Consider the following 18,089-nt stretch of genomic DNA (forward strand, 5'->3'; position numbering starts at 1 on the left):
ATAAAACTGCTGAGTTGGCTTTTCTGACCGTAATCCGAGGGTTCCTTCAACAAATGGAGCGCAAGGATTGAAAAACTTCAGGACCAGTAAAAAACAGGAAGCTATTATGTGAGCTAGACAGGCAGGATTTGGGTTTATTTTTCTTTCTAGCATGTGTTGTGTTGATTCTCATGCATGGTCAACAGGAATGGTTTAAGAGATAAACATGCAAGTATTACAATATTTAATAATTAAGATAATCAAGTTCATCCTAAAACACCTGGAGGAGATGCAGATTTATGGTTTTAAAACCATAAACCACTTACATGCAGAAATGAATTACATGCACCCTAAATACCCTAAACTGGCCACAAAAACTTCTCAGGGCCCCTAGAATGACTCACTTCTTGTTTCGAGAACAGCAGATGCAGTTTTTCACGAATGACACCATGTGAAGACTCACTGTCTCAGTTTAAGTGTAAGTGTCAGCATGTCTGATATATTGGAAACAGAAGTGACAACTTTACGCAACCAGCACATGGATGTCACATGCATCTCTGTGTTAACCTGAACCTCCCTGTGTCCTCATGCTCACCACTCGTGAATCAACAAAAAACAGCTTCTCTTTTTCATCCAGCCTTTTTGTTTTGACACTGTTGATTTCACACAAAAGGTTTTTCTTTTTTGCAATGATAAACTATACTTCCATAATAATAAAAAAGAGGAAAGATTTGGGCTCTACTAGAATATGTTTTCAAGCTTGAATATTCAATAAACATGCTTCTCAGCCTGTCAGTAACGCTCTGTTGGCCCTGTCCCAAATGGCACACTTTATATGCACTTTCGGACTTGTGGACTTACAATGGCTGCTGCGTACATGTGTCCGTTAATTCCATGAGACCGACCCAGTTGTCATTTTAGGTTTCAGAAGGGTGCTCATGAGCGCCCCCTTTGCGGTCGATATGCGCCCACGATGCACACTTTTGCCGATCCCGCACTGAAGCGTGCTCCACACCTGACGTCTTCCTGACAGTCGTAGCGCCGTTATGTTAAGTGTTTAGTGTGCCGTTTGGGACAGCGCCGTTTAGTTCCTGTCTCTATGAAGCCCAATGTGCTCTGATTGGTTGGCTGGACCAGTGAGTTGTGATTGGGAAATGTCCCGCCCCTTACCATAACCAATGTTAGGAAAAGTTACTTTTAAAAGTAATGCATTACAATATTGCGTTACTCCCTAAAAAAGTAACTAATTGCGTTACTTTTTATGGAAAGTAATGCGTTACGTTACTTTTGCGTTACTTTTTCTCATCTGGACTATTTGTTGCTGTTTGTTGTTTTTTTTATAACAACAAAAAAAGTTCTATTTTTGTCAAATGTTAAAGGGTTAGTTCACCCAAAAATGATTTCAAAATACTGCTTCAGGAAGCTTCGGAGCGTTATGAATCAGCATGTCGAAAAGTGAAATGAACAATTCTCAGGCTGAAGGAAATGCAATTTCACGCCTGTGCAGTAGAGGGCGCAGCTCAAACAAACCTTTTCAAACGTGCATTACTCCCAATTTCTCTCAACATGATGACAGGAGAGCTGTCAGTCAATAAATGGGAAAAAAGTAGCTCAGATATTTTATTGCAAATTTAAAAATTTATGTTACTTTACTAGTTACTTGAAAAAAGTAATCTGATTACGTAACTCGCATTACTTGTAATGCGTTACCCCCCACACTGACCAAAACCGCGAACAGGGTTGCCGGGTTTTCCCAACAAAACCCGCCCAATTTATACTCAGAACTAGCCCAATTGCATTACAGGGGGTCTTCCATAGTAAAATTTCACATTTTTGGTAGGAATCTCCTGGTAAAATTTGCATTCCAGAGGTTAAATATCATGTTATTTGGGGTCAATTCAACTGGCAGACATGAAAAACAACCGTGACAACAGTGTAAAAGTAGCCTAATTCTGCGGGAAAACTGCAGACTTGGCAACACTGACCACGAGTTTCAGCACACTACTAACTAACTCAACCAGGCCCTGGCCCTTTTTTTGCATATACTTGGGCAGGAATTATTTAAATGAGTAGTATTGTGATGCGTTTATTGCCCAGAAGAAAACTCAAGACTACAGTGGAAGCGTTTTAGGGAGTTCAGAAACCGTGCGCACTGAAATAAAGAACTCATGCTGGAGGGACTTTGGAAACCTTTTTTATGCCCAAACAGCAACATTACACGTTAAAGAAAGATGAATATGTTAAAAAGCATAATAGGACCCGTTTAAGACCCATACTATACCTGCTTGGACCAGCATGGAGATTCAGACTGGTCTATGCTATAGACTTTTGACAATACACTTGATTCATTTTGTTCTAAGGGTAAATGTGTGTGTTTCAGATTCACAGTATCACCACAGAGGCCGCAGTGACCCTGCAGGTGTTCAACATCACATACAGTGTGGAGGTCGTGGCCTGCACTCAGAGCGGCTGTGGGATCAAAAGTTTGCGCCACTGGCTCTTTGTACCAGAAACTGGTGAGCAGATGCAAGAACATCCCTCTGGGTTTTACCATTAATTAGATGTAATGAAATGTTGCAATGCTGTGACACTGCAAGAATAAAAAGTTAGCGACGTTTACCTGTCTTTGAAGTATTTGGTTATGCTTTTCCTTTGTTTTGTTTGTCTTAAAGCTTTCGGGAATACTTGTCAAACCATTAATTAGGTGGGCAAAAATATTTGTATAATGACCACTAAACTGTGTAAATGACTATTGTCCAATGTAACAATCGCGATCTTGATTCACAAATCAGTCTTTGCAACCACACGGTATCATTATTTCTGTTAGAATAATTCAAATTATCACAGAAGTACTGGGATAAATGTTTATAGTTTGAATATAAACACTGATGTCTACAGTAGTGATCAAGTAAAGATTGTATCAATTACATCGTTACACCAGTAGGTGGCGACAAGCGTGACTGTTAAAAATGTATTTGTCATTGAATTCAAGTGAAGTATTTATGAGTGAGTCATTGAATCATTCATTCAAATAAATTATATTATCAAAATATTTTTTAAATAGAAAAAGTTGTCTATTCAGAATCATGGAAGAATCGTGATTTTATTTTAAACAAAAAAATCTTGATTCTCAATTTATCCAGAATCATGCATGTTTATTTATTTATTTATTTATAATATATTATTTCAACTTAATTTCAATTGTATTTGATTTGTATACTATTTATTTATTTGTTTATTTAGGAGGTCCCGTGAATGTAAAAAAAGACCAATTTTTTTATTATTATTGCTATGAAATGAATGTATTTTAGTTTGATAATGTTTTTTATTTAATATTTTGTATTTTTAGGGGATTTTATGGTACTAAATTATATTTACGCTGTAGTTATAATCCATTTGTTCACTTTTTGAGCATAGAAAATTTAATTTCCAACATAAACTGTCATAAATGTTGAATGCGTTAGAGCACAAACTTAATTTTCATCTCTTCAAAGAGGACACTTGACAGATTGTTGCTGAGGTGAAAAAAGTTTAAAAAAGTTACCTTAAAAAAAGTTACAGAATTTTATGAAAAAATACTATTTTCAGTTTTTATATGAAATGTATATTTTCAGAAACATGTTTTACTCTAAAACTGCAAGAAAATCAAAGTCATAAATATAAACAAGTTGTACTCCAAATTTGAGCTTGATATCTCAAAAAATGAGCTTTCAGTAAGATTTTGTTTGGCCGCAGTACCAAACGGTTCCACTAGATGAAATTCATCCTCCGTAAAATGTTTTGGTCAAAAATGACCGAAGAGTACCAGAGGGTTAAGTAATTACCAGCTTAAAAATGTAGCCCATGTCAATTCTAATGCAATCCCATTAGTGAGATAATATTAATACTACTATATTGTCTGTTACAATGAGGATGTTTAGTATTCTTAAAAGTACATATTCCAGTGTTATTGTTTATGCTGTTGTTTATACATGCACATGTGTTTTGCTTTCAGAATCGCCCGAATCTCCATCCTCGACGCCAGTTTCCAACCGTTCCGACTCGGTGTACATTGTGCTTGGAGTGGTTTGCGGGTTCTGTCTGTTGATGATGGTGATATTTGGCATGGTGTGGTTGCGCAGTAACTCTTTTTTGCTGTAAGTTTCTTTTTTTGTCATTTCTTCTTCTTTTTTTTTCACAGTCAACATGTGTTCAAGTAAACCAGTGGGATTTTGATTTCAAGTTCCTGTTCCTCAATCATTAGTGCATGTTATTCCAAAGAAAAACAACTTTGCTTTTCATCTGACGTCATAATATTAGCATCATAATAACGTACGGAAGCTTGTTTCTGTCATGGAATAAAACATAAAAAAGTTGACTTTTTAGCTCACAATTGTGAGTTTATATCCCTCTCAAATTTCTGAGAAAAAAGTCAGAATTGCGAGGTATAAACTCACATATTGAGGCTTTTTTTTCTCTCAGAATTGCGAAAAGTCTCATCTTTTTTTTCCGTTTCTTTGGGTTGCAAATGTTATTTAATTTACTTCACTTTTCACTGTCCGAATGCATTGTTTTACTGAGGCATTTGACAATCATTTAGCACTTTCTCTCTGTATTTCATTGCTGTAATTGTTGTTAAATCTCAGTGATTTTCAGATGCCTTTCCATTCTAAGACCGTATCTGAAAAACAAGAGCTATTTTAGGGACCAGAGTATGTTCATCTTAATGTACTTGGGACAAGAAATTGAAGGCTTCAGGAAAGAAAAGTAGGGGGAAGGTTGCAGTGCTTGGTCTGTAAAAACAGCACGTCTTCTTAGTAAAACAAAATTAGGGAGTACAGAGTTGGCCAAAGCAGTGCTTCAAATTAGCTCTGGTTGCTTGCAAGTGAGACTAACAACAACATCCCGTTTTCATCATTCTCTGGATTCCTTGAACAGCCTCTGGCTGACTTTACCTATACTGTGCTGTGGGGGTTGTGGTAGCTTTGGGTTAAAGATCCACTAAGTTACTAACCAGAAGTTAACAGTTCAAGGACCTTTTTCAGGACTCCAGACTGCATCTAAAATTATAATTATGGAAGCTTGTTTCTGCCATGAAATAAAAAATAACAAAAGGTAATTGCAACTTTTTATCTCACAATTCTGATTTTTTTTTTTTTTTCAGAATTGCAAGATATAAACTCAGTTGCAAGTTATAAAGTTAGAATTGTGAGATATAAAGTCAGACCGAATAGGGGTAGCACACTTCTCCAAGAAGTAATGGGGCGTTCACACCAGATGCGACTTGCGCGAATAAATTGCGCTATTCGCAACACTTCCTCTGAATAAACACATCAACTCGTCAGTGGGAAAGTAGTTGTAAAATACAGCGAATAAGCTCAATTTGCCGGCTTTAGCTAGCTTGTAGTCTAAATATGTATATATATAGCTCAAATTGAGTACAGAGTGTTTTTTACAACTTACCAGATTGTCCGACCTCCTCACTCACATTCTTCCAATCCTTATTATTCCCGTTTCTATAAAAGTACGAAGATGTATCGTACAGTGATGATGATTTTGTCCTCCATTGTTGTTTCGGATTTCCGCCTCTGCTCGCTACGTCATAATCACATCACTACTAGAGCAAGCTCCTGATTGGTTAATGCGGCGCGAATATTCGCCGAAGTTCTGATTTTTCAACTCGCGCAAATTGCGTGTTACGCGCATCAAACGCCTGAAACGCTTAATTCGCGCAAATCATGCCGCAGGATGTCTATCGCATCTTTGCATTGACTTAACATGTAAATCATTCGCGCTTAATGTGGCGTTCACACCAGACTTGTAGTTGGACGCGTGAACATTTTGAGCTTACTAGCTTCATTCGCGCGTGAAATTCACTTCACAACGGACGTGAATTCGCGTCAGGAGGGGGCTTCTGTCAGGCGGCTCCAGTCTCGTTTCTGCACACGTCATCTGAATAAACACATCAACTCGTCAGCGGGAAAGTAGTTGTTAAATACAGCGAATAAGCTCAATTTGCTGGCTTTAGCTAACTTGTAGTCTCTATGTATGTATGTATCTCGATATGTATGTATATATAATATAGCTCAAATTGAGTACAGAGCGTTTTTACAGCTTACCAGATTGTCCGACCTCCTCACTCACTTTCTTCCAAGCAAGATCCTTATTATTCCTGTTTTTATAAAAGTACAAAGATGTATCGTACAGTGATGATGATTTTGTCCTCCATTGTTGTTTCGGATTTCTGCCTCCGCTCGCTACGTCATAATCACGTCACTACTAGAGCAAGCTTCTTATTGGTTAATGCGGCGCAAATATACGCCAAAGTTCAGATTTTTCAACTTGCGCGTTTCGCGCAAAATCACACGTTAAGCGCGTCAAACGCCCGAAACACTCCATTTGCGCGAATCACGTCATTTGCGCCGCTGGATGTCTATTCGCATCGACTTAACATGTAAATCACTCGCACTTAACGCTTCATTTGCGTTTGGTGTGAACGCACCGGAGAACTCCAAAAGTGGGCAGTACCTCCAAAAGGGGCGGAGTCTCCACATGCAAAGATTTCCGCTAACTTGCATTTCAAAATAAAAGTTCATAAATTAAACACAGATTCTCCACTGAAACCTGACGAAGTGTCTGTCCCTGCAGCGTGAACTGGCCTGTACATGCAACGATTATAATTAGATTTACGCAATATTGCAATTAAACTTTACTTCACATAAACACAATATGTGATATAATAAGCATAAAATTTGGCATATGCTGATTTTAAGTCGCAATAAACATTTTAATCACATCTATTCCACCTTGACCAAACGTAGTCAGTGTCTAGTTAAAGGTTTCATAATAGTGTTTTGTTGTAATAATTAATATTCTTCCCACTTCAGGGTATTTCTGTTTTTAAAAGGAGGTAAAATAATGAAACTAGGAAGAAATGCTTCAGTTTACCACTAAAGTGCATTTAATTTCTATTGCACTTTAGGACCCAGTGGCTTTCTAGTCATTTTTGCTACTCCTTTGCTGAAAAGACCAGCATGAAGTTTCATAGTTTTTGCTGGTACAGGAAGACCAAGGAGTTCCTGCTAGAGTCAGCTGTATCAACAGGTTTAATGTCAGCTTTTCAGCCTGGAACTTCATGAAATCCTAAATATTGAGTATTACAGTTAGTAATTAGTAATATGTTATGGGAAAATTTACAAATTGTAACTAAATGAATGATTTTTGTTTGTGTTCTGTGTGGCCATCATGTTTATGTATAAATGTGTCACTGGCGCCCTCTACAGGTGTTTGTTTGGTGCTGATGAAAAAATCACTCCTAACGTCGAGTTCAGACCTCAGAGATCCTACAACCGCTCAGCCATCGAAATCACACGTACGTCATACATTATTAACACTTTTTTTTTCTTCCCCCTCAAAAAGTATAGATCATAAAGCATTTCTTCTTTGTTTTAGTTGCCAGTCTGGGCATTAGCAGCGAGCTTCAGGCCAAACTCCAGGACGTGATGATCTTAAGGAACCTGCTGTCCATCGGTAAAGTCCTCGGAGAAGGTGAGGACGCGGTCTGGTCTGGGGTTGTGTTGCAGCTCATGTCAGATGGGTTTAATGACCTGACGTCTCTTCTTTAGGTGAGTTTGGATCTGTGATGGAGGGGTATCTCAGACAGCCTGATGGAGCCTCTGAAAAAGTTGCTGTGAAGACCATGAAATGTAAGTTTTTAATTTAAATGATTTTAGTTTGCATATTTCAGATTAAGATTATGAAGGTGGATTTTTAAGTATTTAATTTAAAATTAGTTATTTTTTATTTTAAAAAGCATTGCATTTACTTAGTATTATTATTATTATATTTATGTTTTACACATTTAAAATTATTTTGAAAAAAGAATACATTTATTATTATTACTATGATTATATTTAGATTTATTAAATTGTAAAACATATTTTTTTCATTTATTAATTATTATTGTAATTATTTAAAACAGTTAAGTTAAATATTTTATTTACAATTATTTTGAGAAGGTATTGCATTTATAATTATAACTATTTATTTATTTATATTAAAGTTTTACATAACTTATTTAAAAATGTTTTTTTTACATTTTTAATTATTTATTATTATTTGAAAATTTGAAATTGTTTGATTAATTATTAATTATTTGAAATTTTGAAAAAGTATTTATTTATTTATTCATTTTTATTCAATTTTAAAAAGTATTGCATTTTTTTATTATTATTATTATTATTTGAAATTATTTTGAAAAAAGTATTTCATTTATAACATTTTTATTTATATATTTATTTATTTATATCCAATTATAAAAAGTATTAGATTTTTATTTATTGTTATTACAAATATTTAAGTTTTACATAATTTATTTGAAATTATTTTAAAAAAATATTACATTTTTATTTATTTATTATTTATTATTATTATTTTAAGTTAATATTTTATTTGAAATTATTTTGAAAAAGTATTGCATTTATAATTATTATTACTATTTATTTATTTTATTAAATTTTAAAAAGTATTACATTTTTATTTATTGTTATTATTAAAAATATTTTTATAAAGTTTTACATGATTTATTTAAAATTATTTTGAAAAAGTATTACATTTATTATTATAAATATTAATCTTATTTTATTTTTAAAAAAGTACCACAGATTTTATTTATTATTTTATTATTATTATTAAGTTTTTTTTTTTAATTATTCCTTGAAAAAAAGTTTATATAGTTTATAAGTTTATAAGTAGTTTTATTTTATTATTGCATATATTAATTTTTTACTGTTTTCATTATTTCCATCTTTGCACCCAAAGATTTTGTTTTTTAGTTTGGTTTTCATTTTTTTTTTCCATTTTTAACTAATCTTACAGCTATAGATCTTTACAATGGTCTGCAAACCATCTGTTTTATGTGATATCTGTATAGACAGGCCAAGAAGAGAATATAATAAAATATATGAAATAAATCATTAATTTCTGCCTCTTTCAGTGGATAACTTCTCCCAGAGAGAGATTGAAGAGTTTCTGAATGAAGCTGCTTGCATGAAGGATTTTCACCATCCTAACGTCATCAGACTCTTGGGTAAGAAACATGCCTGACACCTGCATTACTGAACACACTAGAAATAATTAATAATTATAAGTGTGTTAAATCCATAATATGTTCAGGACAATGATCTCAAAGCATATCCCTCATTCATGCTGATTTGTTCACGCAGGTGTTTGTTTAGAAGTGGGCTCGGGACACTTTCCTAAACCAATGGTCGTGCTCCCCTTCATGAAGTACGGAGATTTGCATAGTTTCCTCCTTCGCTCACGTCTCGGGGAAGATCCTGTGGTAAGATGCCAAATAAGCAGCATTACTTTTGTCTGCATACATGAGCCAAACTGTGAGGTTATCACGGGTCTAACAGGAAGCTGTGTTGCATTTTCAGTTTCTCCCTACACAGATGCTCCTGAAGTTCATGATTGACATCGCTCAGGGAATGGAGTATCTCAGCAACAAAAACTTCCTACACCGGGACCTGGCAGCACGCAACTGCATGTATGTGTCCTGAACATCAGAAATGTTTCTTGAGCATAAAATCAGCATATTAGAATGATTTCTGACACTGAAGACTGGAGTAATGATGCTGAAAATTCAGCTTTGATCACAGGATATAAATTATAGATTATTATATATTCACATAAAAAACACTTATTTTAAATTGTAAAAATATTTCACAATTTTTACTGTATTTTTTTTTTTTTATTTAAATTAATCTTATGTATTTGAATGGTAGTGTAAAAGCCTTGAATGGATTATATTACTGTTTATTTGAAGTCCCAGTGTTTGTTTCACTAAATTTACAATTTTTATTTCATCAGGTTGCGTGACGACTTGAGCGTGTGTGTTGCTGATTTTGGCCTGTCGAAGAAAATCTACAGCGGTGACTATTACAGACAGGGCCGGATAGCCAAGATGCCTGTCAAGTGGATCGCAGTCGAAAGCCTCGCTGACCGAGTCTTCACAGTGAAAAGTGATGTGGTAAGAACGATTCATCAGAGGTTTTCTGCTGTTTTTAGTCTCTACAGCTAAAAAGTTCCTTTTATTTAACATAAACTAAGTTGTTTGGTGCAGGATATGGCACAGACTTCATCATTGATGATCTTTAGACCATAGTCAGGGATTTTGATGTTTATTATCTGTTAATGTCTTGTTTAGTGGGCATTTGGAGTGACCATGTGGGAAATAGCCACTCGAGGCATGACCCCATACCCTGGAGTACAAAACCATGAGATTTACGATTATCTGCTCGATGGAAACCGACTGAAACAACCGAACGACTGTCTTGATGAACTGTGAGTTTTAAAAATGTCTTTTAATATGTTTGCATGTGGCCAAAACTTTTATCCAGTCCAAAATTGACCTTATTTACTTTTTTTTTTTTAAATATGCATTTCTTGCCGCACATCTTATTGTGCATAATTCATCAGTACATTGTTCTAAAAGACAATAAAAGTTTGTGATTTATCAAAATATAGCAACTTTCTGCACCAGAAACAACTTTGCTTGCATTCTTTCTTTTATGCATTTTGCTTCTCTTTTATGCTTTTTCAGATATTACCTTTCATGCGGTGTGTAATATAGCTGTTTGTGAATGTAAAAGGTCTGCAAAGTTTCAAAGATCAAAGTGCATGACAACAAGTTATTGTCTCCTAATAGAAAGAAAGCGAGTCATCAGTTATTGTAATCTTTTTACCTGCATAAACCCAAGTAGGTTTGTAACAAATTCGCATAATGCCAGCCTATGGTGTTCATTGGCTGCTCGCGAATAACATCTACTTTGCCCCGCCCTCAAACACTGTAGTTGTGTCTTTGGTTAGTGTTGTTCATGTTTAGAAGACGCTGTTTTCAGCACTACGAAAGCAAATCCACTCATTCAAAGGATTGAATTGATACAACATTCATAACCTTGTGTATCAAGCACTGAGGAGCTGAAATTCAGATATGGTAATGGGTGTTTAATTTCTGACACGTGCTGCAAGTGGTCGACCAATCACGACAGACTGGGTTGTCTGACCAATCAGAGCTGAGTAGGCTCGCCGTTTAGAGAGACTGAATCCTTTATCAAACCATTTCAGACACTGAGAGAAAAGAGCTGATGGTGCAGAGTATATTATGAAGTGTTTTTGACCCTGGATGCATGTCAATCCATTGTAGGAGACTCCAAAATAAAATTAGAAACCTTTAAATTAGCATTTTAAGGATGTTTAGATATTTATACTGGAAAATAAGACAAAAGTGCTGATTAACGCTGATGTTTTTTAAAGGGGACTTATTGTGCCTCTTTTCACAAGATGTAATATAAGTCTCTGGTGTCTCCAGAATGTGTCTGTGAAGTTTCAGCTCAAAATACCCCACAGATCATTTATTATAGCTTGTTAAATTTGCCCCTATTTGGGTGTGAGCAAAAATACGCCGTTTTTGTGTGTGTCCCTTTAAATGCAAATGAGCTGTTTCTCCCCGCCCCCTTTCCAGAAGAGGGCGGAGCTTTAATGGTGCATTCACACCAGACGTGAATGAAGCGTTAAGCGCGAGTGATTTACATGTTAAGTCAATGCAAAGACGCGATAGACATCCTGCGGTGCGATTCGCGCGAATGACGCGGCGCGAATCAAGCGCTTGACGCACGTAACGCGTGATTCATGTGAGTTTAAAAATCTGAACTTTGGCGAATATTCACGCCGCGTTAACCAATCAGGAGCTTGCTCTAGTAGTGACGTGATTACGACGCAGCGAGCGGAGGCAGAAATCCCAAAACATTAATGGAGGACAAAATCATCGTAGCTGTACGATACATCTTCGTACTTTAAGGAAACAGGAATAATAAGGATCTTGCTTGGAAGAAAGTGAGTGAGGAGGTCGAAGAATCTGTAAAAAACGCTCTTTACTCAATTTGAGCTATATATATATATATATACATATTGAGACTATAAGCTAGCTAAAGCCGGTAAATTGAGCTTATTCGCCGTATTTTACAACTACTTTCCTGCTGACGAGTTGATGTGTTTATTCAGAGGAAGTGCGCAGAAAGAAGTGGAAGAGTCTGAAGCTCCTCCCATGACGCGAATTCGCGTCTGTTGTGAATTTCACGTTATTCGCGCAAGTCGCATCTGATGTGAACGCCCCATAACTGCTCGCGCTTCGGTTGCTCAACAACAACAAAGCTGGAGAATCTCACGCAGCCAAAATGAGGATTGTCAGTAACGGTGTTCAGCCTTACATTGTTGTCCGCCCCCTTTGTTGTGTGTTCTCAGGGGCGGGGTTTATGTAAATTTTAGGGTTTGTGATGTCACTAACACAGAAAGAAGCTCTGTAATTCCTTGCCAGTGATTTCTGTAAAAGAAAATATCTCTCTTTGCATTGAACTTTGAGCGTCGTAACTTTGCAGATGTTGTTTATGATCAAACAGCAACATTACACACTAATAAAAAAGTGAAACTAACTATCATCACATGTGGTGTTTCAGGTACGATATAATGTTCAGCTGCTGGAGCGCAGATCCGGTGGACCGACCCGACTTCACACAGGTTAGGAAGAGGCTGGAGAATCTGGCAGGGAAACTTCCCGCGGTGTCCAACAGGAGGGACATCATCTACATCAACACCAGCTTCCCTGAGGAGGAAGACCAGTTACCCGGCATGACGGCGGAGGGCCCCGTCCTGACATCCTCACCCTCCTGCAGTCGCCAAACCACGGACACGTCAGTAGTGACGGCGGACGTTCACGAGAGCACAGACGCGGAGGACGACCGTTACGTTGTTGTCATATCCTCTGGGGACCACGGGGCGAGAACTGCTGTTGATACGCCACTATTGAGTCACGGACTCTTGGAACAGGACGGTGGCGAAACGGTGACGGGGACGCAGCAAACATCTAGTGACACGACACGTTTGCTCTGATGGAGAGTTGCATGATGGGAATTTGACCGAACTCACTCATTGTGATGGACGCTCAAACATACAGATCAATGTTTTGAAAGCACCACAGAGACGCTGTTACACTTTACAGAGGAATCAACACATGAATGCTTTAATTATAGTCTGTATTAGTGCTGTCAAACGATTAATCGCATCCAAAATAAGTTTGTTTATATAATATACAGTTGCAAGAAAAAGTATGTGAACCACTTGCAGAATCTGTGAAAATGTGCAAAATTTTAACAAAATAAGAGAGATTATACAAAATGAATGTTATTTTTTATTTAGTACTGTCCTGAGTAAGATATTTGACATAAAAGATGTTTACATATAATCCACAAGACAAAACAATGGCTGAATTTATTAAAATAACCCCATTCATAAGTATGTGAACCACTGATTCTCAATACTGTGTGTGGTCACCTGATGATCCACGACTGTTTTTGTGTTTTGTCACAATAAAATTCAGCTATTTTTTTTGTCTTGTGAACTAAATGTAAACATCTTTTATGTAAAATATCTTAATCAGGACAGTACTAAATAAAAAATAACATGCATTTTGTATGATCTCTCTTATTTTGTTAAAATTATTAACATTTTCACAGATTCTGCAAGTGGTTCACATACTTTTTCTTGCAAATCTATGTGTGTGTACGGTGTATATGTAGGCTATTATGTATGTATAACACATGCATGTATATATTTAACAAAAATATTACATTAAAACAATTATATTTATATATTATATAAATATACATGTAAATATTTCTTAAATAAATACATGTATTTGTGTGTATTTATATATACACATAATAAATATACATCGTACACAAACACATATATTATATAAACAAACTTTTTTTTATTTTGGATGCGATTAATCGTTTGACAGCACTAGTATAAAGTATTAAGTTACAAGAAAATATTTTGACTTCAAATAAGTTACACACATCACAGCAATGTATGCAATAAATTGGATTTTTCTTTTTACAAACCATCTCTAAACCAAACAATAAATCCACCTTGTTCCTGACGAGCCAACTGCGTTTTGAATTATGGGTGGCACTTCCGGTTTGGAGAACTTCCATTCAAAAAGACTGAAACGAATCATTTAAAATCATACATAACGCTTAGTATCCGTCAGTCTGACTGAATGAGCATGTTTTATTTTCACACCCTTTTCACGGGTTTCTCGAAGCGGAAGTCGTCATAGTTTGGTAAAATTCTATGGTGGTAAATGAGAGAATACATTAAATATATTGTTGTGTGTGTCCATTTTCTCAAATAGCAAAAGGAAAACTCAACAACAGTATTTTCACAACTTTCAAAAAGAGGAAAAATATAGAGAGAGATTGATAAGCCGCCCTCACAGCAGTTATTTATTTATTTTTTTGTATTGTAATTTGAAAAGGCAATACAATACTATGTATAGTGTTATACATGTACATACATTTAAAAAAATGAAAATATAAAAAACTTTACAAGATTTACAATGTGGATGACCGTTAAAACGCGTCATCACAGTCTGTGAAACAATAACGATTGGTATTTTAACGTGACGTCATAACAATAACTTTTCAGTCGCTGCATTCTTTTCCTTGTGACTATTTTAATTTTTCCTTAGCGTTCCGCTGTAATAGTATGAAAAAGGACAACATATACTGCACATCTGTGGTCTGGATACATCCCATTAATAATTCACTGGAATGCACGAAGAATCTCTCGTTTTTCCCCTCAAATCCTCGTGTCTCTTTCCAGGTTTGTTTTCACAGTTAAATACAACTTATTATCTGTCAAAATGCAGAAATCACTTTGAAGTAATGTCACGCAATGCTGAAGTTGATGAACATTTTTGGTAAAGGCAATGTATGTTACATATAATACAGATCTATATTACTACAGTGATATTTAACCAAATCTCTTTAAGACAAGTCATGAAAAAAAAAAAAAAAGACGAGTCATTTCACTCGGTGGCCATCTTAGAAACGCCTCTCGGACATCCCAAGTGCAGCTCCTATCTCTTTGAATGGGGAAACATCAAATTCTCCAAAGCTGTTCGCCAAGCTTTCGATTCAATTTCATATTTGAAATCACCAATGAAATCTGACAACATATGTCTCATAAATTTTGTTTCTAAACGCTCGAATCGAATCAAAAACGGCATTTTTCAGGCTTGATCAAGCTAACGCGCATGTGCAGTTCTAAGCGCGCGTCTGACTTCTATAGGAACCGTAGAAAGAGCCGCTGCAGTGACGCCATATTTTGCGTTGCACTTTCTCCCATTCATAATAATCATAGACTGTAAAAAATAATAATACGAATGCACCGTCTTTCTAAATATAAAGTCTTTGTCCATTATTGCTGTGGAAAGAATCCCCTTTTGGGGTTATTCATGGTCTGTTGAAAGTATCTTGTTGATGCTTTTACACTTTTAAATGTCGTTTTAATGTTCGATGGTCGAAGGATTAGTAGAATAATGTTATCTCATTGTACCCATTTTTAAACGTAATCTTAACGGAAGTTACACCCATAATTCGTGCAAAGCGTCATTTTTGTCCCCTTTTTTTAATTAATACTTTTTTTTCAGCAAGGAAACATTAAATTGATCAAAAGTGACAATAAAGACATTTATAATGTTATAAAAGATTTCTATTTCAAATAAATGCTGTTCTTTTGAACTTTCTATTCATGAAAGAATCCTGAAAAAATTAATGTTTTCAACACTGACAATAAATGTTTCTTGATCAAATCATCATATTAGAATGATTTTTGAAGGATCATGTGACACTGAAGACTGGAGTAATGATGATGAAAATTCAGCTTTGATCACAGGAATAAATACAGTTTATAATATATTAAAACAATAAACAGTTGTTTTAAATTGTAATAATATTTCAGATTTTCTACTGAATTTTTGATCAAATCAATGCAGCCTTGGTGAGCAGAAGAGATATTTTTTTCAGAATCCTTAAAAACATTTGAACAGTAGTGTACAGTATGTCAGTAGCTATTGTAACCAATGTCCAATTTCGTCTCTTGCAAAATGACAAATTGAGTGCAGTGAACAAAGACAGTCTTTCACATTTCAATAGTGAAGAAAGCTTTACCATGGTGTTGTCTTAGCCTTAATGCATGTTAATGCGCAGACCTCAAAACTGTGATGCTACAAATGTTATATAAAAGTTCTGTATTTTTCAGAAGTGAAGACGAGACTGTTTTCTTTTGTAATGTATTTGTCTTCAAAAGTGTTATAAAATTAAGCTACATTGTGATTTTAAGCTTTTTGTGAACTTTTCTGCATAGAATCCTATTTGTATATTAGAAATGCATTTTGTAAATATGAAGGACAAGCTCTTTTCTATATGTAGTGTTTTTTTTACATTTTAACTTAGTTAAACTGACATGAAGAAAATCAGTGGGAGAAATGTTCAAATGTTGTGTGAAGTCATTACTGTACCTTTAGATTGAGGTACAGTACAATATCTGTTAATTTGAGATTGTTATAAAAGTGTGCAATTTATTACTGTCATTATGAACAATATCTTATTAAATACTGCTAACAAAATGACTTTTGCTTTGAGGTTCTGTATGAATTTTTTTGGGCTATGTTTTTACTTCAATAAATTGTTTTTATGTAGCCATAAATGTTAAAGGAACACTCGCTCCGAGGCTCATTTTCCAACTCCCCTAGAGTGAAACAGTTGAGTTTTACCGTTTTCGAATCCATTCAGCCGATCTCCGGGTCTGGCGGTACCACTTTTAGCATAGCTTAGCATAGTTCATTGAATCTGATTAGACCATTAGCATCTCACTCAAAAATGATATTACGCAGCGGCTGTGACCCTGTTTGCACAGGGAGTGTACCTTGCAACCATGGAGACATTTGTGAGAGGTGCTGTGTAATATCATTGCGCCTGCTGCACCCATGGTACGCCAGCAAAGTTCCTTGATTATTACGCCAGAATGAGAGTATAGTTCCTAGCCATATCGACCTAGAAATTCGCAACTTTTCATTTTCTGTCGGTCTTAGTACACGATGTAACTACAGAAGTGTCAAGTTTTAAATAGGAAAAATATCGAAACTTTTTGGTCATTTTTGAGCGAGATGCTAACGGTCTAATCAGATTCAATGAACTATGCTAAGCTATGCTAAAAATAGTACCGTCAGACCCGGAGATCGGCTGAATGGATTCGAAAACGGTAAAACTCAACTGTTTAACTCTAGGGGAGTTGGAAAATGAGCCTATTTTCAAAAAAAGTGGAGTGTTCCTTTATGTAACTAATAGCAAATACTATAGAATAAGATGCGTCACTCGTATTGTTTTGAATAGGAGAAAGTGCAACGCGCAATATGGCGGAATAAGTCCCGCCTTCAAAATAAGAGCCAATCGCCGATTGATAAAGTCATCGCGTCACTGCAGCGGCCGTTAGAAGCATATGCATATATGCATATACAAATTAGCCCCGCCTCCACTCACTCACGCGAGCTCAGAGATCCACTCGGTCAACTTACTGAGCTAAAAGTTGCAATGTCAGACACATAACAATAATTAATATGATTAGCCTTGACTACGTTGTCAAACAGCTAATAATGTGTTGTTAATTACACATAACCTTCTCTTGAGACTCCTGCTTCAGATCGGTCATAGTTAATGATATGCTAAAGCCCGCCCACACGCTGACGTGATTGGTTACAAGGTAGTTTGTGGTGTAAGAAACACCAGCAATTTCAAACCGCGTTTTTGAAACTGTCTTTAAATTACTGCAGTTTTAAAGAGAAAATACTCAGCAATGGTGCTGACTATTTGTACATGTCTTAAAGCACAAACAAATTAAAAACACCACATAGACATATAAACAACATTAAAAACTTGATTTTACTACAAATACCTTGGCTAAACTATGGTTAATTTGTGGTTACCATACAATTTTTGTTTTATTTGTAGTAAATCCATGGTTAATTTTCGTAAGCGTTATTATTAATGTGTTAAAAAATAGCTGAAATTTTAATACATGTAGGCGAACATGCAAAAAAAGGTTTATGAGAAGATTTTTATTTATTTATTTTTTATTTTATTTAGTTTTTTGTTGTTGTTGTTGTTGTTGTTTATGAGAAGATTAAGGAAATTTAGTTTGTTTTGTGACGTGTGAATGAAGCCGTG

At 35.5% G+C, this 18,089-nt stretch overlaps 1 protein-coding gene across 1 annotated transcript in view; it reads left to right on the plus strand.

The window, feature by feature from the left end:
• Positions 1-13,174, plus strand: part of mertka (c-mer proto-oncogene tyrosine kinase a) — a 39,489-nt gene extending 26,315 nt beyond the window's left edge. The window contains exons 9-19 of the mRNA XM_048203891.1: positions 2,360-2,495; positions 3,974-4,115; positions 7,242-7,330; positions 7,411-7,506; positions 7,584-7,664; positions 8,954-9,046; positions 9,183-9,301; positions 9,399-9,508; positions 9,832-9,991; positions 10,169-10,305; positions 12,477-13,174. Of these exons, the coding sequence (XP_048059848.1) occupies positions 2,360-2,495; positions 3,974-4,115; positions 7,242-7,330; positions 7,411-7,506; positions 7,584-7,664; positions 8,954-9,046; positions 9,183-9,301; positions 9,399-9,508; positions 9,832-9,991; positions 10,169-10,305; positions 12,477-12,909 (1,596 nt within the window). The 3' untranslated portion in view covers positions 12,910-13,174. The remainder of the gene's footprint in view (positions 1-2,359; positions 2,496-3,973; positions 4,116-7,241; positions 7,331-7,410; positions 7,507-7,583; positions 7,665-8,953; positions 9,047-9,182; positions 9,302-9,398; positions 9,509-9,831; positions 9,992-10,168; positions 10,306-12,476) is intronic.
• Positions 13,175-18,089: the final 4,915 nt, after the last annotated feature.

This window comes from Megalobrama amblycephala, linkage group LG10 (assembly GCF_018812025.1).
Source record: "Megalobrama amblycephala isolate DHTTF-2021 linkage group LG10, ASM1881202v1, whole genome shotgun sequence".
NCBI lineage: Eukaryota > Metazoa > Chordata > Actinopteri > Cypriniformes > Xenocyprididae > Megalobrama > Megalobrama amblycephala.